Source organism: Xyrauchen texanus, chromosome 8, assembly GCF_025860055.1.
Source record: "Xyrauchen texanus isolate HMW12.3.18 chromosome 8, RBS_HiC_50CHRs, whole genome shotgun sequence".
Classification (NCBI taxonomy): Eukaryota; Metazoa; Chordata; class Actinopteri; order Cypriniformes; family Catostomidae; genus Xyrauchen; species Xyrauchen texanus.
The window spans coordinates 49,631,965-49,654,944 of NC_068283.1; the positions used below are offsets into that span (position 1 = coordinate 49,631,965).

The window sequence follows — 22,980 nt, forward strand, 5'->3', positions numbered from 1 at the left end:
ATAAATAAAATTAACACCTGCAACAGATAAAATGCAAATAATTAAATGTTTTCCAATTATCACAGTTATACATTTGCAGAGGAGACTCTCAGTCTTGCATTAATGTACGTTCATATTCTAAACAAATTAAAAGTTTAACAGATAAACAGATAAAAACGAAACATTTGTTTGATCACAGTAGCGATTTTATTGCCCACCCTAATAGCTGTATTTGTCTGTGTGTGTGTGTGTGTGTGTGTGTGTGTGTGTGTTTGTGTGTGCAGTGTTGGGGAGTAACTAACTACATGTAGTGATGCTACTAACTTAACTACATTCGTCAGTAGCTCAGCTGCTTTTAAAACAGAGCATATTTTCCAGTAGTGAAATACTTTTTCCAGTAAGCAGCGGTGTAGCGTGATCAAACTCTACATATTGTTGGTCAGATTATAACTAATAGTCTTTAGTTCCTTATTGCGTAGAAGCCAAACGTCAGACGATCTGGCAGCATGTTTCTGTCTGCTGATCAGAATCAGGCAGCGTCGTCTTCTTCTTTTGTAATGGCAGCACAAACAGAAACAGTGAATTACCGTCATCTACTGAGAGCTTATTACAGCTCACTTGGATAAGAAGAGATTGTCTGATGGTCATGTAAAGTGAGAAACCACAGTTTGTTTACCTTTATAAGATGTACAGGGGCGGGTAAATCTGAAAATGATAAAAGAACACCATTTTATTCTTCTATGTAATAAAGAATGTTTCAGACTCTTTGTTCTTAATAGATCACACGACAGCATATTTACATTTACTATTTTAAATAAAATCATTCAAAAAGTTATTATTGGCTTTTGAGGGATTTTGTTTCTGTTCTTAATATGTTTATTTAGTTTCTCGTCATCTGTGCGTTATAGCAGCGAGTGAATTATTATTATAATATTTATAAATATACAGTTTATATTATTATAATAATCACTATCAGCAGAACTATTTGATTTCTCCATTTAATTAACTTTATTATTTATTATTATTTTCATGTAAAATAAATAAACTGATTGGTAAATTAAATAATTCACGGAGACATAACTCGTCTGGAGGCTCATGCCATGCAGTAGTAGTTGAGCATGCTAGCTCAACTCACCACGTGCTCCCCGCCGAGAATGAAGCACATTATAGCGACCGCGAGGAGGTTACATCATGTGACTCTACCCTCCCTAGCAACCGGGCCAATTTGGTTGCTTAGGACCCTGACTGGAGTCACTCAGCACGATTCAAACTTGTGAACTAGTGAGCTCCGGTGGTGGTGTCTTTACCACTGAGATACCCAGAGCCTATTGACTATTCGTGCACATCCCTACATCTATACATAAATTCAACAGTAATATAAATGTATTTTTAAGATGTAGTTCAAAATACACAATTACTGAGCTGTATGGTAAGGACACACAATAAATACTTCAGAAGAAAAGATGATCTTTACCTCATTTTTCTGGATCTTGTGAGTGACCTAGTGTGGGAACCTGTCAGTCATGTGCACACACCCTTACGTTTCCATAGAAACTAGATTTACTATGACATTTGTTCAGTGTTGCGGTAGGGACTCAAAATGTGGGACAGACACATTTAGATAAAAAAAAATATATAAATGATCAGTAAAAAAAAAAGAAATAAAAAAATTATTTTATTATTTATTATATTTTTTTGGACTAACCAATACATTTTCGTTTCTGAAATGTACAGTATGTTTTAATAGTGTCATATGTCAATATATCATGGTAAGTTTGATTTTCAAATTCATGACATCTTTAAGGATGAAGGGAGATTACGTCATTCTCAGTGCGTCATGGGCGCTTACTCCGAGTCACGTGTCGTGGTTTACGTTCTCTGATTGGTGGATCTTTTTCTGCTGTATCATGGGTAATGTAGTTGTATACTATGAATTTCGCTATCAAACACAATTTTTTAACAATGAACCTGAAATAATGCAGACAGATAGATTCAACAGAAGCATATTATACCATCGATGAATCTCGTAGCTCACTGTAGGTCTGCCTTTGAAGGTTTATAAGTTATCATTAAAGTTCGTCTATGGGATAAATTAATGGGATTTTAACTTCTGGAACAGACTGTTGCGCTCTTTGTTTTTCTGTCACCAGATGTGGAAGAATAAGTCGCTAAAATGATCATTAGATGGTTATTTTAGGGACAAAACGTCGCTAAATTGGCAACATTGAGTGACGCAGGTGAGCTTCTTCATCCAGGAAACATTTCTGTTGTTTATTCTTTCGATTTCGAAACTTCAGAGTGCTGAAAAATGGCGTCCAGTTCAGGTAAGAATCACTTTAGACGTCTTCTCTTCAGTATTTATGAAATATAATCACCTTTGTTCATTCGTATAGTTCATCATTATATTTCACCATGTTTATATGTAAGAATTGCATATTGAATAATCGTTAAAAAGAGATAAAATATATTGCTTAGCATTGTGCTTTTATTTTACTAAGAGTATGCTTGTGTTTGGACATATGTATAAACATCGATGTATTTTGTGTTGATTTTTTGTATTTGTTTTTTCCACTTTAGAGAGTTTTAGAAGTCTATTTTTATATTAACTATAACTATTAAAAGTGAAAAATGATTACTTAATGTTTACATTATAATACGTTGGAGTATTTTTTTCTTAAATGAATATTCTGAAAGTATAATCACAGTAATTTCACTTATGTCATTAATGTCTTTCAGCAGCAGTTGGCAGACACAGTCCAGAGCTTGAGCGTCCCAACAGTAAGTGCATTAAATCACAGACAGTGTGTGATGTTAATACAGTATGTAAAATATGACGTATTTACAAGAGAGTCTTATATGATTGGCGTATTATTTATAGGGATGAACCGATAACAATTTTCTCTTCCGATATCGGAAATCTCAGTATTTACCGATCCCGATCCGATACCAGTGTTGTTGTTGTTTTGCATAATCAGTTTATGATATCTTTACATTATTGTGTGTAACTCAAATTGAAAAATGATTGACAGGCAGAAAGCGTCTGTTAACAGAGTCTAGAGCTGTCCCAGAGATTGTGAGATATCTCAACACGCTTATTTCATCAGTATCTTTTAGCGAGTAGAAAATATGTTTATTAATGTGTACAGACATGGAAGAATAAAGGTGAATCTTAAACAATATTCATCAGTGTTTACTTGTTGCATCAATGACATCACATTGTTGGTTATTGGATCGATAAATTGATCCAGATCGATGGATTGTCACACCCCTAATCAATGCAGCAAGTCCTACAGATATGAAAATGAACTATATTACAGTTCATTATGTTTATTTTTAATAATACATTGAACTGTTGTTATCGTTTTACAGTTGCTGCAATTTAATAAAAATAAGCCACTTGAGTTCATGTGTAACAGAGATAAAGACTTTGCTAAAATCACTATTGATGGGAAGATCGATTCTTTCTGACAGTTTCAGTGAATAAATACAAAAAACCAGTTCAGCAATTCTTTTACATCATTACATAATGACGTCACTAGTATGCATTGCTAACATCATCGTGGACTACACTTTCAAACATATTCAAATAAAGACATTTAAAAATGCAAACGGACGATTATATATATATATATATATATATATATATATACTGTATATATATCATAAAAAGCTTTATTGCCAAGTACGTTTTTTACGCATACAAGGAATTTGTTTTGGTGTTGTAGGCGCGTGTCACACATTCTCTAAATATAAGAAAGTTAAGAGAATCAAGTATTAAAATATAAGCAATATAAATATGTATACACAGTATATATTTTAAAGTAAATATAAAAAAAGAGAGCAGATACAGCATATATAAGTAAATAAACTAGAATCAAATCACAATTTGTACAGAAAGCATGATCCAGCTCTGCATAAAATCTGCAAGACTCCATAGTAACATTCATTTGCATCTCTCGGCTGAAAGGTTTTAAAGCTTACTAAATTGTGATCCAAGATGGTGGTGCGGTAGCACACAGCGGCCACTCCGTATCCAAAATGGTGCTATTTTTGTTACTTAGCCGACTTTTATGGCACATGGAGATCAGAGCAACGTGTGTTCATGTCTACAATCGCCAGACACTGCTCAAATATAAGACTCATGCAACAACCAAGCTGAAGGATGATCTGCAGGAGAAGCTACGCAAACTCTGCTTGCTGCAGAGACCAGACCTCCAATCCTTGGTGTCGCCTGATGCTGGTGGCCGGGGGAGGGGACGTCGTAAGCGGTGTGTGAGGAAGCAGAAGCTTGGTAAGAGGGCGGGGTCCATGCTAGGCTAAAAGCAAACCCTAGCCGGCCGGCTCTCCCGTCTATCCTGCTCTCAAATGTTCCTTAAACTGGACTACACCCGACTCCAGCAGGCTACGCAGCGTGAGTTTAGAGACTGCTGCGTCTTTGTTTTCACGGAAACGTGGCTCACCTACAGAGTTCCGGACGCCGCCATTCAGCTAGACGGGCTCGTCTCGTTTCGTGCCGACAGAAATGCTGCTCTGTGTGGTAAGAATCACGGTGGTGGCTTGTGTGTTTACATCAACACGGAATAGTGCAATAGTAACTCTTATGCTAGTCTCTAGTTACTGCTCATTGCTGGTGAAGCTTGTGACTGTTAGATGCAGACCTTTTTATTTACCACGGGAATTCACCACTGTTATTATAACCAGCATTTACATTCTCACCAGCCCTAATGCTAAGGAAGCACTCTGTGAACTGTATGGGGCTATTAGTGAATTGCAGAACGCTCACCCTGATGGACCGTTTATTACCGACGGAGATTTCAATCATGCAAATCTCAAGACAGTGCTCCCTAAATTCCATCAGTATGTGGACTTTGCAACGAGATGGGCGAACACGCTTGATATTTTTTACACAAACATCCCAGGCACGTACCGGGCGGAGCCCCGCCCCACCTCGGCTACTCAAACCACATCTCTGTTATGTTAATCCCAGCATCAAAACCGCTTCAGAAGCAGGTGAAAACCTGGCCAGCAGGAGCCATCTCTGCTCTTCAGGACTGTTTTGAGTGTACTGACTGGCACATGTTCAGGGAGTCTGCAACATATGGCGTCTCTACCAACTTGGAGGAATACACAGCATCAGTGACCAGCTACATCAGCAAGTGCATTGATGATGTCACTTTCTCCAAGACCCATCACCAGAAGCCGTGGATGATTGGGGAGGTGCGTGAGCTGCTGAGGACCCGAGACTCTGCCTTCAGAGCAGGTGACAAGGCGGCCCTAACAACAGCGAGGGCCAAACTGTCCCGGGCCATCAGAGAGGCAAAGCACGCACACGCCCAGGGAATCCACAGTCACTTCCAGGACAGCTTCGGCGCATGTGGCAGGGCAGCCTGGCCATCACCAACTACAGGATAACATCAGTTGCCTGTGACAAAGATGCCTCCCTTCCATATGCGCTGAATGACTTCAACGCTTGGTTTGAGGCGCAGAATGACATGGTAGTGAGGAAGACCACCCCTCCTTCTAACGACCATGTGCTCGGTCTTGCCACAGCTGATGTGAGGAAACTCTACGTAGAGTCAGCCCACGGAAGGCTGCTGGACCAGACAACATTCCTGGCAGAGTGCTCAGAGGATGTGCAGACCAGCTGGCAGATGTTCTTACCGACATCTTCAACATCTCTCTGAGCAGCGCCGTCGTTCCAACGTGCTTCAAGGCCACCACCATCATTCCCACGTGTCAAAGTCCTGCCTCAATGACTACGTGAAGATGCTTCGAGAGGCTCATCATTAGGCACATTAAGACCCAGCTGCCCCCCACACTAGTGCCCCCACTGCATTTTGCACATTGTCCAAACCGTTCAATTTACGATGCCATCGCCACCACCCTCCATCTGGCCCTCACCCATCTAGATAAAAAGGACTCATACTATTAAATGCTGTTCCTAGACTTCAGCTCAGCATTCAACACAATAATTCCTCAGCAACTGATTGGAAAGCTGAACCTACTTAGCCTGGACACCTCCCTCTGCACCTGGATCCTGGACTTCCTCACTGGGAGACCTCAGTCAGTCCAGATCGGGAACAGCATCTCCACCACCACCACACTGAGCACTGGGGCCCCCCAGGGCTGTGTGCTCAGTCCACTGCTGTTCACTCTGCTGACTCACGACTGTGCAGCAATGCACAGCTCGAACCACATCATCAAGGCCTCCCGAACAATGAAGTGAGTTTAATCAACAACGCACTCAATGCTCCAAGGTATGACACCTCTACACTACTTCCTAGTCATTCTACAAGAGTAAAAGAAACACCAATGTATCATGGAAACGCTTACCTGTGCCGAAATCCTGCAGTAAAAAGGCAGACATCATGTAAGATATTTCAGACTGCTAATCATGCGAAGGTCCTATGGGATCCGAAAGTGAAACCGAGAGGACTCTTTGGCGGTCACTTGAATATAAGAAGCATTGTTGCAAAGAGTGAACAGTTGTCTCATTTAATATCCAATTCAAACTTGGACTTCCTTTGTATCTCTGAAACGTGGTTGCAGCAATCATCATCTTCTAGTGTTTTTACTATGCCTGGATATCAATGTTTTAGACGGGATAGATCTTCTGGAAGGAGGGGAGTGTTAATTTATGTTAAAGATAGCATTAAGTGTGAACGTCTCATGTTTAACTCCGCTAATGATTTAGAATTTGTGGGGTTGAAAATGATTCTATCTCCTCAAATGTCATTTATTGTTTTATGTGTATATAGGCCCCCTTCTGCTAACAATACATTCTATGATCAACTTACAGGAATTTTAAAAGAATGTAATCTTAACAAAGAAATAATTCTTATGGGTGATTTTAATTTGAATTCGGAAGATAAATTAAAGAGGAAAAAATTAAATTTATCTGCGACAATTTTGAATCTAAATCAGTTAATTAAAGGGCCAACTAGAATTGCTAAATCTTCAAAGACACAGTTAGACTTAATATTTGCTAATAAACCTGAAAGGATAATCAAGAGTTATAATTTGATCACTGGGTTATCTGATCACAATTTAACCTTAGTTGCACGGAAACTAACGAAAAACAGATTTAAAAATAATATAGTAACTCCTACTAATGTTTTTCATTGTATACCTAAAGGAAAATTAGCAGCATTTGATGAAGAAATAGCAGAGCTAGAGTGGAATGATATTCTATCCTCCAAGGATATAGATTACGGTTGTAATACATTTTATAATATAATTAATTCTGTAAGAGAGAAATTTACTGTTGGTGTTCAGAAGAAATTCAAGCATAAGAATGTTTTACCGTGGTTCAATGAGAATTTATGGACGCTAATGAAGAGTAGGGATTCAGCATTGAAGAAAGCTATTAGGACTGGAAGAGACATTGATAGGCTTTGTTACAAGGGTCTGCGTAACAAAGTTATTCGAGAGCTGAGAGTAGCCAAATCTAATTATTATCTTCATCAAATGAGTGAGGCTAAAGGGAATAGTAAGCTAATTTGGAAAAACATAAATACTCTTTTACGAAAGGAACCAAATTTTATAGGAGATATCAATCTTAAAGTTGAGGGAAAGTTAATTGAAGATGATTCTGCCATTGCTACTATTTTTAATAATTAAGTTGGCTTGTGAAAGCCAACTTACTGAAATCCTATTTAAACTTATTATTATTATTAAGTTGGCTTGTGAGAGCCAACTTACTGAAATCCTACTTAAACTTATTATTATTCCGATTCTTCTTAGCGGTGAAATTTCTATATCTATCTCCTCCTAGAGCTTTAACTCCACATACTCCAAACTCGGCTCAGACACTCAAACTGTTCTGACTCGAAGTTGCTATATCTTTTCTAACTGATCGGACTTACGGTTTTCCTAAAAATGACGATCAAACTCGAAAAAATTCCCATTGACTTAACATTGCGGAATGTTCAGAAATTTAAATCTCAACTGACATTTTCACACACACAGACAAAAAGGGCCTGTCAGCCCTGCATCTCTCCCTCTCTCTCTCCCTCAGAGGATTTATTTTATCAAGCAGCCAAAAAGTAATGACCTAAAATCTTCATAGCCACACGCTTAAAACATGCTAAAAAATGCTATCATCATGCTAACACATGCTTAGCATTGACTAGCGAAGTGTTAAAACAAGCTAAAAATGTGCTAGCATCATGCTAAAATCGCCTAGCGAGTCGCTAAAACATGCTAAAAGCGTCGCTAGCATCATGCTTAACACAAGCTAGCATCGCCTAGCGAAGGGCTAAAACATGCTAAAAGCGTCTAGCATCGCCTAGCGAGTGCTAAAAAATGCTAAAAGCGTCTATAGCATCATGCTAACACATGCTAAGCATCGCCTAGCGGCGCTAAAACATGCTAAAAGCGTGCTAAGCATCATGCTAACACATGCTAGAATCGCCTAGCTGAGCGCTAAAACATGCTAAAACGCGTCTTAGCATCGCCTAGCGAAGTGCTAAAAAATGCTAAAAGCGTCTTAGCATCATGCTAACACATGCTAGCATAGCCTAGCGGCGTCTAACACATGCTAAAAGCGTCGCTAGCATCATGCTAACACATGCTAAGCATCGCCTAGCGAGTGCTAAAAATGCTAAAAACGTCTTAAGCATCATGCTAACACATGCTTAGCATCGCCTAGCGAAGTCGCTAAAACATGCTAAAAGCGTGGTAGCATCATGCTAACACATGCTTAGCATCGCCTAGCGAAGTGCTAAAACATGCTAAAAACGTCGTTAGCATCATGCTAACACATGCTAAGCATCGCCTAGCGAAGTGCTAAAACATGCTAAAATCGTGCTAGCATCATGCTAACACATGCTAGCATCGCCTAGCGGAGTGCTAAAACATGCTAAAAACATGTTAGCATCATGCTAACACATGTTAGCATCACCTAGCGAAGTGCTAAAACATGCTAAAAACGTGTTAGCATCATGCTAACACATGCTAGCATCGCCAAGCGAAGTGCTAAAAGATGCTAAAAACGTGCTAGCATCATGCTAACACATGCTAGCATCACCTAGCGAAGTACTAAAAAATGCTAAAAACGTGCTAGCATCTATCTGTCTGTCTTTCTATCTATCTATCTATCTATCTGAGGGTCAATATCTATCTTTCTATCTATCTATCTGAGGGTAAATATTTATCTATCTATATCTATCTATCTATCTATCTGAGTGTCTATCTATCTATCTATCTAGCAACTAAGTTAAACTTTTAACTACTTTAAACTACAAACTACTTTAAACTTTAAACTTATTTAAACTTTAGACTACTTTAAACTTTGAACTAATTTAATCTTCAAACTACTTTAAAATTCAAACTAATTTAAACTTTAGACTAATTTAAACTTTAAACTAATTTAAACTATAAACTACTTTAAAATTCAAACTAATTTAAACTTTAGACTAATTTAAACTTTAAACTACTTTAAACTTCAAACTACTTTAAACTTCAAACTTTCTGGTCCAAACTTTCACAAGCCAACTTAAAGTTTGTCTCGACGAACTTTTTCTAGTTAAGTTGGCTTGTGAAAGCCAACTTACTGAAATCCTATTTAAACTTATTATTATTATTAGTGGTGCTTGCAAAGCATCACTATTGTAATCTCACATACTTATTTTTATTTTTATACTTTTTATTATTCTATCTCCGTACAAAACTTCGGCACCTAACTCGTCCCGCACCGTTTGGCGTAGACCCACGAATGAGGTGTCAAATCGAACGACCTATTGAGGACACGTGTGCTATGACTTTTATAAGCGATCGGGGTACGGTAATTGCCCCAGGGGCAAAAAAGCGGCCGAAAAATCCCATAGACTTAACATTGCGACAAACTTTGACGCGTCACAGCTCCGAGCGAGGATTTCGCAGAAACGTGTGATTTGCCACATTTGAAGAGGCTGGCAGGCTCTGTAAGAGCATACCTCAAAATGGGGTAAAAGTTGCACCCCTGGGGGCAGGAGCTGCCCAAAAATGCCCCAATTGACTTACAATGGTGTAGGACGGCCCATGAAATGAAATGGCATTGGGATTTGTATTCAACATAGCTCTGGATCACAGTGTCATAGAGACAATGGGGCGGGCTCATTTTACTCAGACGACCAATCAGTATCTCAGGATCATTTTGAATCTATCAAGCCACGCCCTAGCAACAATTTAGAGCACCTTAGCAACAAGTCCCATACACTTCTAATGAAAGACATCAAAGGGATATCTCCGGATAGAAGTTTCATAGAAACACAAGGGTGGTCTCGTTTCACTCGGGGCAGCAAACAGCCAATCATGAATCACCTCAACACTTCCTAGCCCCTCCCTAGCAACCATTGTCGAGCACCTTAGCAACCAAAATCCATAGAGGATATCTTCCATTCTGAATGTCACAGAGGCATGGGAGTTGGTTTATATCATTCATACTGACAAGCAGCCGTTGGAGATTAATGATTGGCAGCTGCCAAGCCACTCCCTAGCAACTAAACAGAGTACCCTAGCAACCCTTTAGCAGTAACTATATCTCTGCACCAGAAAATCAGAGAAACTTCTGGGTTGATTTATTTCAATCAGGATGGCAAGGACACTTCATTAGTATCACTAAGGTAACTGCCTAGCAACCAGATGGGGTTACCCTAGCAACCGAGTAACAAATCACATATCTCTGCATCAGAAAAGCGTAGAGACTTCCGGGTTGACTTATTTCAATCAGGATGGCAAGGACACTTGATTACTATCACTATGATTACTGCCTAGCAACCAGATGGGGTTACCCTAGCAACCGAGTAACAAATCACATATCTCTGCACCAGAAAATAGTACTGACTTCCGGGTTGATTTATTTCACTCAGGATGGCAAGGACACTTCATTACTATCACTATGGTAACTGCCTAGCAACCAGATGGGGTTACCCTAGCAACCGAGTAACAAATCACATATCTCTGCATCAGAAAAGCGTAGAGACTTCCGGGTTGACTTATTTCAATCAGGATGGCAAGGACACTTGATTACTATCACTATGATTACTGCCTAGCAACCACATGGGGTTACCCTAGCAACCGAGTAACAAATCACATATCTCTGCACCAGAAAATAGTACTGACTTCGGGTTGATTTATTTCACTCAGGATGGCAAGGACACTTGATTACTATCACTATGGTAACTGCCTAGCAACCAGATGGGGTTACCCTAGCAACCGAGAAACACATCACATATCTCGGCACCAGAAAAGAGTACAGACTTCCAGGTTGATTTATTTCAACCAGGATGGCAAGGACACTTCATTAGTATCAATATGGTAACTGCCTAGCAACCACATGGGGTTACCCTAGCAACCGAGTAACAAATCACATATCTCTGCATCAGAAAAGCGTAGATACTTCTGGGTTGACTTATTTCAATCAGGATGGCAAGGACACTTGATTACTATCACTATGGTAACTGCCTAGCAACCAGATGGGGTTACCCTAGCAACCAAATAACAAATCACATATCTCTGCATCAGAAAAACGTAGAGACTTCGGGTTGACTTATTTCAATCAGGATGGCAAGGACACTTGATTACTATCACTATGATTACTGCCTAGCAACCAGATGGGGTTACCCTAGCAACCGAGTAACAAATCACATATCTCTGCACCACAAAATAGTACTGACTTCCGGGTTGATTTATTTCACTCAGGATGGCAAGGACACTTGATTACTATCACTATGGTAACTGCCTAGCAACCAGATGGGGTTACCCTAGCAACCGAGAAACACATCACATATCTCGGCACCAGAAAAGAGTACAGACTTCCAGGTTGATTTATTTCAACCAGGATGGCAAGGACACTTCATTAGTATCAATATGGTAACTGCCTAGCAACCACATGGGGTTACCCTAGCAACCGAGTAACAAATCACATAGCTCTGCATCAGAAAAACGTACATACTTCTGGGTTGACTTATTTCAATCAGGATGGCAAGGACACTTGATTACTATCACTATGGTAACTGCCTAGCAACCAGATGGGGTTACCCTAGCAACCGAGTAACAAATCACATATCTCTGCACCAGAAAATAGTACTGACTTCCGGGTTGATTTATTTCACTCAGGATCGCAAGGACACTTGATTACTATCACTATGGTAACTGCCTAGCAACCAGATGGGGTTACCCTAGCAACCGAGAAACAAATCACAGATCTCGGCACCAGAAAAGAGTACAGACTTCCGGGTTGATTTATTTCAACCAGGATGGCAAGGACACTTCATTAGTATCAATATGGTAACTGCCTAGCAACCAGATGGGGTTACCCTAGCAACCAATTAACAAATCACATATCTCTGCATCAGAAAAGCGTAGAGACTTCTGGGTTGGTTTATTTCACTCAGGATGGCAAGGACACTTCATAAGTATCACTATGGTAACTTCCTAGCAACAAGGAGGGGTTACCCTAGCAACCAAATAACAAATCACATATCTCTGGATCAGAACATCGTAGAGACTTCCTGGTTGACTGATTTTACTCTGGATAGCAAGGAGACTTGATAAGTATCACTATGGTAACTGCCTAGCAACCACATGGGGTTACCCTAGCAACCGAGTAACAAATCACATATCTCTGCACCAGAAAATAGTACAGACTTCCGGGTTGACTTATTTCAATAAGGATGGCAAGGAGACTTCATTACTATCACTATGGTAACTGCCTAGCAACCAGATGGGTTTACCCTAGCAACCGAGTAACAAATCACATATCTCTGCATCAGAAAAACGTAGAGACTTCTGGGTTGATTTATTTATGACCATAATTTTTGTTCTTTTCAAGCATGCTATTTCACGAGTTTTGCCACGGCAAGCACCACTCACATTTTCTTCAGGAAATGTACCTATCTAGTTTTTATTTTTATTTTTATTTTTATATCTCTTAACAAAACTTCGGCACCTAACTCGTCCCGCACCGTTTGGCGTAGACCCACGAATGAGGTGTCAAATCGAACGGCCTATTGAGGACACGTGTGCTATGACTTTTATAAGCTGATCGGGTACGGTATTTGCCCCAGGGGCAAAAAAGCGGCCGAAAAATCACATAGACTTAACATTGACACAAACTTTGACGCGTCACAGCTCCAAGCGAGGATTTCAGAGAAACGTGTGATTTGCCACATTTGAAGAGGCTGGCAGGCTCTGTAAGAGCATACCTCAATATGGGGTAAAAGTTGCACCCCTGGGGGGCAGGAGCTGCCCAAAAATGCCCCAATTGACTTATAATGGTGTAGGACGGCCCATGAAATGAAAAGGCATAGGGATTTGTATTGAACATAGCTCTGGATCACAGTGTCATAGAGACGAGGGGGTGGGCTCATTTTACTCAGACGACCAATCAGTCTCTCAGGATCATTGTGAAGCTATCAAGCCACGCCCTAGCAACCATTAAGAGCACCTTAGCAACAAGTCCCATAGACTTCTATTGAAACATATCAAAGGGATATCTCCGGATAGAAGTGTCATAGAAACACAAGGGTGGTCTCGTTTGACTCGGGACAGCAAACAGCCAATCATGCATCAAATCAACACTTCCTAGCCCCTCCCTAGCAACCATTGTCGAGCACCTTAACAACCAAAATCCATAGAGGGATATCTTCCATTCTGAATGTCACAGAGGCATGGGAGTTGGTTTATATCATTCATACTGACAAGCAGCCTTTGGAGATTCATGATTGGCAGCTGCCAAGCCACTCCCTAGCAACTAAACAGAGTACCCTAGCAACCGTTTAGCAGTAACTATATCTCTGCACCAGAAAATCAGAGAGACTTCTGGGTTGATTTATTTCAATCAGGATGGCAAGGACACTTGATTAGTATCACTATGGTAACTGCCTAGCAACCACATGGGGTTACCCTAGCAACCGAGTAACAAATCACATATCTCTGCATCAGAAAAACGTAGAGACTTCCGGGTTGACTTATTTCAATCAGGATGGAAAGGAGACTTCATTAGTATCACTATGGTAACTGCCTAGCAACCAGATGGGCTTACCCTAGCAACCGAATAACAAATCACATATCTCTGCATCACAAAAACATAGAGACTTCCGGTTTGACTTATTTCAATCAGGATGGCAAGGACACTTGATTAGTATCACTATGGTAACTGCCTAGCAACCACATGGGGTTACCCTAGCAACCGAGTAACAAATCACATATCTCTGCATCAGAAAAACTTAGATACTTCTGGGTTGACTTATTTCAATCAGGATGGCAAGGACACTTGATTACTATCACTATGGTAACTGCCTAGCAACCAGATGGGGTTACCCTAGCAACCGAGTAACAAATCACATATCTCTGCACCAGAAAATAGTACTGACTTCCGGGTTGATTTATTTCACTCAGGATCGCAAGGACACTTGATTACTATCACTATGGTAACTGCCTAGCAACCAGATGGGGTTACCCTAGCAACCGAGAAACAAATCACATATCTCGGCACCAGAAAAGAGTACAGACTTCGGGTTGATTTATTTCAACCAGGATGGCAAGGACACTTCATTAGTATCAATATGGTAACTGCCTAGCAACCAGATGGGGTTACCCTAGCAACCGAGTAACAAATCACATATCTCTGCACCAGAAAACAGTAGTGACTTCCGGGTTGACTTATTTCACTCAGGATGGCAAGGACACTTCATTAGTATCACTATGGTAACTGCCTAGCAACCATATGGGGTTACCCTAGCAACCAAGTAACAAATCACATATCTCTGCATCAGAAAACGTAGAGACTTCTGGGTTGCTTTTTTCATTCAGGATGGCAAGGACACTTGATAAGTATCACTATGGTAACTACCTAGCAACCAGATGGGGTTACCCTAGCAACCGAGTAACAAATCACATATCTCTGCACCAGAAAATAGTACTGACTTCGGGTTGATTTATTTCACTCAGGATCGCAAGGACACTTGATTACTATCACTATGGTAACTGCCTAGCAACCAGATGAGGTTACCCTAGCAACCGAGAAACAAATCACATATCTCGGCACCAGAAAAGAGTACAGACTTCCGGGTTGATTTATTTCAACCAGGATGGCAAGGACACTTCATTAGTATCAATATGGTAACTGCCTAGCAACCAGATGGGGTTACCCTAGCAACCGAGTAACAAATCACATATCTCTGCACCAGAAAACAGTAGTGACTTCCGGGTTGACTTATTTCACTCAGGATGGCAAGGACACTTCATTAGTATCACTATGGTAACTGCCTAGCAACCATATGGGGTTACCCTAGCAACCAAGTAACAAATCACATATCTCTGCATCACAAAAACGTAGAGACTTCTGGTTTGGTTTATTTCACTCAGGATGGCAAGGAGACTTCATAAGTATCACTATGGTAACTGCCTAGCAACAAGGAGGGGTTACCCTAGCAACCAAATAACAAATCACATATCTCTGGATCAGAACATCGTAGAGACTTCCTGGTTGACTGATTTTACTCTGGATAGCAAGGAGACTTGATAAGTATTACCTTGCTAACTGCATAGCAACCACATGGGCTTACCCTAGCAACCTAGTAACAAATCACATATTTCTGCACCAGAAAATTATACAGACTTCTGGGTTGATTTATTTATGACCACAATTTCTGTTCTTTTCAAGCAGGCTATTTCACGAGTTTTGCCACGGCAAGCACCACTCACATTTTCTTCAGGAAATGTACCTATCTAGTTATTATTATTATTCTTACTAAGAAATTTCTATACACTACTCCTCCTAGAGCTTTAACTCCACATACTCCAAACTCGGCACAGACCTTCAGACTAATCCCGAATAGTGTGCTATATCTTTTCTAACTGATCGGACTTACGGTTTTCCTAAAAATGATGATCAAACTCGGAAAAAACTCCCATTGACTTAACATTGCGGAATGTTCAGAAATTCAAATTCCAACTGACATTTTCACACACACACAGACAAAAAGGGCCTGTCAGCCCTGCATCTCTCCCTCTCTCTCTCCCTCAGAGGATTTCTTTTATCAAGCAGCCAAAAAGTAATGACCTAAAATCTTCCTAGCCACACGCTAAAACATGCTAAAAACATGCTAGCATCTATCTGAGGGTCAATATCTATCTATCTATCTATCTATCTATCTATCTATCTATCTGTCTATCTATCTATCTATCTATCTATCTATCTATCTATCTATCTATCTATCTATCTATCTATCTATCTATCTATCTGAGGGTAAATATCTCTCTCTCTCTCTCTATCTATCTGAGGATAAATATCTATCTATCTATCTATATCTATCTCTCTATATATCTAAGGGTAAATATCTATCTATCTATCTATCTATCTATCTATCTATCTATCTATCTATCTAGCAACTAAGTTAAACTTTTTTAACACTACACTGTAGAACTGGCTCATTAGAGTCATTAATTTGGGAATCAGACTACACTGGTCACACTGTATGTTTCACATTGTAGATTCAAAAGAACCGGCTCATTAGAGTCATTAATTTGGGAATCAGACTAAACTGGTCACACTGTATGTTTCACATTGTAGATTCAAAAGAACCGGCTCATTAGAGTCATTAATTTGGGAATCAGACTACACTGGTCACACTGTATGTTTCACATTGTAGATTCAAAAGAACCGGCTCATTAGAGTCATTAATTTGGGAATCAGACTAAACTGGTCACACTGTATGTTTCACATTGTAGATTCAAAAGAACTGGCTCATTAGAGTCATTAATTTGGGAATCAGACTACACTGGTCACACTGTATGTTTCACACTGTAGAGTCAAAAGAACTGGCTCATTAGAGTCATTAATTTGGGAATCAGACTAAACTGGTCACACTGTATGTTTCACACTGTAGATTCAAAAGAACCGGCTCATTAGAGTCATTAATTTGGGAACACACACAGACAAAAAGGGCCTGTCAGCCCTGCATCTCTCCCTCTCTCTCTCCCTCATTGCATAGGGATTTTGTATTGAACATAGCTCTGGATCACAGTGTCATAGAGACAAGGGGGCGGGCTCATTTTACTCAGACGACCAATCAGTCTCTCGGGATCATTGTGAAGCTATCAAGCCACGCCCTAGCAACAATTTCAAGCACCTTAGCAACAACTCCCATAGACTTCTAATGAAAGACATCAAAGGGATATCTCCGGATAGAAGTGTCATAGAAACACAAGGGTGGTCTCGTTTGACTCGGGGCAGCAAACAGCCAATCATGAATCACCTCAACACTTCCTAGCCCCTCCCTAGCAACCATTGTCGAGCACCTTAACAACCAAAATCCATAGAGGGATATCTTCCATTCTGAATGTCACAGAGGCATGGGAGTTGGTTTATATCATTCATACTGACAAGCAGCCTTTGGAGTTTCATGATTGGCAGCTGTCAAGCCACTCCCTAGCAACTAAACAGAGTACCCTAGCAACCGTTTAGCAATAACTATATCTCTGCACCAGAAAATCAGAGAGACTTCTGGGTTCATTTATTTCAATCAGGATGGCAAGGAGACTTGATAAGTATCACTATGGTAACTGCCTAGCAACCACATGGGGTTACCCTAGCAACCGAGTAACAAATCACATATCTCTGCACCAGAAAATCAGAGAGACTTCTGGGTTGATTTATTTCGATCAGGATGGCAAGGAGACTTGATAAGTATCACTATGGTAACTGCCTAGCAACCACATGGGGTTACCTTAGCAACCGAGTAACAAATCATATATCTCTGCTTCAGAAAAACGTAGAGACTTCCGGATTGACTTATTTCAATCAGGATGGCAAGGAGACTTCATTAGTATCACTATGGTAACTGCCTAGCAACCAGATGGGGTTACCCTAGCAACCGAGTAACAAATCACATATCTCTGCACCAGATAATCGAAGAGACTTCTGGGTTGATTTATTTCAATCAGGATGTCAAGGAGACTTGATAAGTATCACCTATGGTAACTGCCTAGCAACCAGATGGGGTTACCCTAGCAACCGAGTAACAAATCACATATCTCTGCACCAGAAAATCAGAGAGACTTCTGGGTTGATTTATTTCAATCAGGATGGCAAGGAGACTTCATTAGTATCAATATGGTAACTGCTTAGCAACCAGATGTGGTTACCCTAGCAACCGAGTAACAAATCACATATCTCTGCACCAGATAATCGTAGAGACTTCTGGGTTGATTTATTTCAATCAGGATGTCAAGGAGACTTGATAAATATCACTATGGTAACTGCCTAGCAACCACATTGGGTTACCCTAGCAACCGAGTAACAAATCAAATATCTCTGGACCAGAAAATCGTAGAGACTTCTGGGTTGGTTTATTTCAATCAGGATGTCAATAAGACCTGATAAGTATCACTATGGTGACTGCCTAACAACCATATGGGGTTACCCTAGCAACCGAGTAACAAATCACATATCTCTGCACCAGAAAATCAGAGAGACTTCTGGGTTGATTTATTTCAATCAGGATGGCAAGGAGACTTGATAAGTATCACTATGGTAACTGCCTAGCAACCACATGGGGTTACCTTAGCAACCGAGTAACAAATCACATATCTCTGCATCAGAAATACGTAGAGACTTCCGGATTGACTTATTTCAATCAGGATGGCAAGAAGACTTGATAAGTATAACTATGGTAACTGCCTAGCAACCATATGGGGTTACCCTAGCAACCGAGTAACAAATCACATATCTCTGCAACAGAACAACATAAAGACTTCTGGCTTTGTTCATGGGACTCAGGGTAGCAAGGATCAGTCCATCTCTCTATCTATCTATCTATCTATCTATCTATCTATCTATCTATCTATCTGAGGGTCAATATCTATCTATCTATCTATCTATCTATCTATCTGTCTATCTCTCTCTCTGTCTGTCTGTTGTCTATCTATCTATCTGAGGGTCAATGTCTATCTATCTATCTATCTCTCTATCTATCTGAGTGTCTGTCTGTCTATCTATCTATCTATCTATCTACCTATCTATCTAGCAACTAAGTTAAACTTTAAACTACTTTAAACTAATTTAAACTAAACTAATTTAAACTATAAACTACTTTAAACTATAAACTACTTTAAACTAATTTAAACTTCAAACTAATTTAAACTACAAACTAATGTAAACTTCAAACTAATTTAAACTATAAACAAATTTAAAATTCAAACTACTTTAAACTTCTTCAAACTTTCTGGTCCAAACTTTCACAAGCCATCTTAAAGTTTGTCTCGACGAACTTTTTCTAGTTATTATTATTAAGTTGGCTTGTGAAAGCCAACTTACTGAAATCCTATTTAAACTTATTATTATTATTATTATTCTTCTTCTTACTAAGAAATTTCTATACGCTACTCCTCCTAGAGCTTTAACTCCACATACTCCAAACTCGGCACAGACCTTCAGACTAATCCCGAATAGTGTGCTATATCTTTTCTAACTGATCGGACTTACGGTTTTCCTAAAATGACGATCAAACTCAGAAAAAACTCCCATTGACTTAACATTGCTGGAATGTTCAGAAATTTGAATCCCAACTGACATTTTCACACACACAGACAAAAAGGGCCTGTCAGCCCTGCATCTCTCCTCTCTCTCTCCCTCAGAGGATTTATTTTATCAAGCAGCCAAAAAGTAATGACCTAAAATCTTCCTAGCCACACGCTAAAACATGCTAAAAACGTGCTAGCATCTATCTGAGGGTCAATATCTATCTATCTATCTATCTATCTATCTATCTATCTATCTATCTATCTGAGGGTAAATATCTCTCTCTCTCTCTATCTATATCTATCTCTCTATATATCTAAGGGTAAATATCTATATCTATCTATCTATCTATCTATCTATCTATCTATTTATCTATCTATCTATCTATCTATCTATCTATCTATCTGAGGGTAAATATCTCTCTCTCTCTCTCTATCTATATCTATCTCTCTATATATCTAAGGGTAAATATCTATCTATCTATCTATCTATCTATCTATCTAGCAACTAAGTTAAACTTTTTTAACACTACACTGTAGAACTGGCTCATTAGAGTCATTAATTTGGGAATCAGACTACACTGGTCACACTGTATGTTTCACACTGTAGATTCAAAAGAACCGGCTCATTAGAGTCATTAATTTGGGAATCAGACTACACTGGTCACACTGTATGTTTCACACTGTAGATTCAAAAGAACTGGCTCATTAGAGTCATTAATTTGGGAATCAGACTACACTGGTCACACTGTATGTTTCACACTGTAGATTCAAAAGAACTGGCTCATTAGAGTCATTAATTTGGGAATCAGACTACACTGGTCACACTGTATGTTTCACACTGTAGATTCAAAAGAACTGGCTCATTAGAGTCATTAATTTGGGAATCAGACTATACTGGTCACACTGTATGTTTCACACTGTAGATTCAAAAGAACTGGCTCATTAGAGTCATTAATTTGGGAATCAGACTACACTGGTCACACTGTATGTTTCACATTTTAGATTCAAAAGAACCGGCTCATTAGAGTCATTAATTTGGGAATCAGACTACACTGGTCACACTGTATGTTTCACACTGTAGATTCAAAAGAACTGGCTCATTAGAGTCATTAATTTGGGAACACACACAGACAAAAAGGGCCTGTCAGCCCTGCATCTCTCCCTCTCTCTCTCCCTCATTGCATAGGGATTTTGTATTGAACATAGCTCTGGATCACAGTGTCATAGAGACAAGGGGCAGGCTCGTTTTACTCAGACGACCAATCAGTCTCTCGGGATCATTGTGAAGCTATCAAGCCACGCCCTAGCAACAATTTAAAGCACCTTAGCAACAACTCCCATAGACTTCTAATGAAAGAGATCAAAGGGATATCTCCGGATAGAAGTGTCATAGAAACACAAGGGTGGTCTCGTTTGACTCGGGGCAGCAAACAGCCAATCATGAATCACCTCAACACTTCCTAGCCCCTCCCTAGCAACCATTGTCGAGCACCTTAACAACCAAAATCCATAGAGAGATATCTTACATTCTGAATGTCACAGAGGCATGGGAGTTGGTTTATATCATTCATACTGACAAGCAGCCTTTGGAGTTTCATGATTGGCAGCTGTCAAGCCACTCCCTAGCAACTAAACAGAGTACCCTAGCAACCGTTTAGCAATAACTATATCTCTGCACCAGAAAATCAGAGAGACTTCTGGGTTCATTTATTTCAATCAGGATGGCAAGGAGACTTGATAAGTATCACTATGGTAACTGCCTAGCAACCACATGGGGTTACCCTAGCAACCGAGTAACAAATCACATATCTCTGCACCAGAAAATCAGAGAGACTTCTGGGTTGATTTATTTCAATCAGGATGGCAAGGAGACTTGATAAGTATCACTATGGTAACTGCCTAGCAACCACATGGGGTTACCCTAGCAACCGAGTAACAAATCACATATCTCTGCACCAGAAAATCAGAGAGACTTCTGGGTTGATTTATTTCAATCAGGATGGCAAGGAGACTTCATTAGTATCAATATGGTAACTGCTTAGCAACCAGATGTGGTTACCCTAGCAACCGAGTAACAAATCACATATCTCTGCACCAGATAATCGTAGAGACTTCTGGGTTGATTTATTTCAATCAGGATGTCAAGGAGACTTGATAAATATCACTATGGTAACTGCCTAGCAACCACATTGGGTTACCCTAGCAACCGAGTAACAAATCAAATATCTCTGGACCAGAAAATCGTAGAGACTTCTGGGTTGGTTTATTTCAATCAGGATGTCAATAAGACTTGATAAGTATCACTATGGTGACTGCCTAACAACCATATGGGGTTACCCTAGCAACCGAGTAACTAATCACATATCTCTGCACCAGAAAATCAGAGAGACTTCTGGGTTGATTTATTTCAATCAGGATGGCAAGGAGACTTGATAAGTATCACTATGGTAACTGCCTAGCAACCACATGGGGTTACCTTAGCAACCGAGTAACAAATCACATATCTCTGCATCAGAAATACGCAGAGACTTCCGGATTGACTTATTTCAATCAGGATGGCAAGGACACTTCATTAGTATCACTATGGTAACTGCCTAGCAACCAGATGGGGTTACCCTAGCAACCGAGTAACAAATCACATATCTATGCACCAGAAAATCATAGAGACTTCTGGGTTGGTTTATTTCAATCAGGATGTCAAGAACACTTGATAAGTATCACTATGGTGACTGCCTAACAACCAGATGGGGTTACCCTAGCAACCGAGTAACAAATCACATATCTCTGCAACAGAAAATCGTAGAGACGTCTGGGTTGATTTATTTCAATCAGGATGGCAAGAAGACTTGATAAGTATCACTATGGTAACTGCCTAGCAACCATATGGGGTTACCCTAGCAACCGAGTAACAAATCACATATCTCTGCAACAGAACAACATAAAGACTTCTGGCTTTGTTCATGGGACTCAGGGTAGCAAGGATCAGTCCATCTCTCTATCTATCTATCTATCTATCTATCTATCTATATATCTATCTATCTGAGGGTCAATATCTATCTATCTATCTATCTATCTATCTGTCTATCTGTCTCTCTGTCTGTCTGTTGTCTATCTATCTATCTGAGGGTCAATGTCTATCTATCTATCTATCTCTCTATCTATCTGAGTGTCTGTCTGTCTATCTATCTATCTATCTACCTATCTATCTAGCAACTAAGTTAAACTTTAAACTACTTTAAACTAATTTAAACTAAACTAATTTAAACTATAAACTACTTTAAACTATAAACTACTTTAAACTAATTTAAACTTCAAACTAATTTAAACTACAAACTAATTTAAACTTCAAACTAATTTAAACTATAAACAAATTTAAAATTCAAACTACTTTAAACTTCTTCAAACTTTCTGGTCCAAACTTTCACAAGCCAACTTAAAGTTTGTCTCGACGAACTTTTTCTAGTTATTATTAGTGGTGCTTGCAAAGCATCA

At 39.6% G+C, this 22,980-nt stretch overlaps 1 protein-coding gene across 2 annotated transcripts in view; it reads left to right on the forward strand.

Annotated features, from left to right (window-relative positions):
* The first annotated feature begins 2,201 nt into the window (after nucleotides 1-2,201).
* Nucleotides 2,202-22,980, forward strand: part of LOC127647593 (GTPase IMAP family member 7-like) — a 54,872-nt gene continuing 34,093 nt past the window's right edge. Inside the window, exons 1-2 of one of the 2 annotated variants that reach the window (XM_052131950.1) lie at nucleotides 2,202-2,303; nucleotides 2,719-2,757. In XM_052131950.1, coding sequence (XP_051987910.1) covers nucleotides 2,288-2,303; nucleotides 2,719-2,757 — 55 coding nt within the window. In that variant the 5' untranslated portion in view covers nucleotides 2,202-2,287. Of the gene's footprint in view, nucleotides 2,304-2,715; nucleotides 2,758-22,980 lie in introns of both variants that reach the window. The other variant, XM_052131948.1, reaches the window with a different exon arrangement.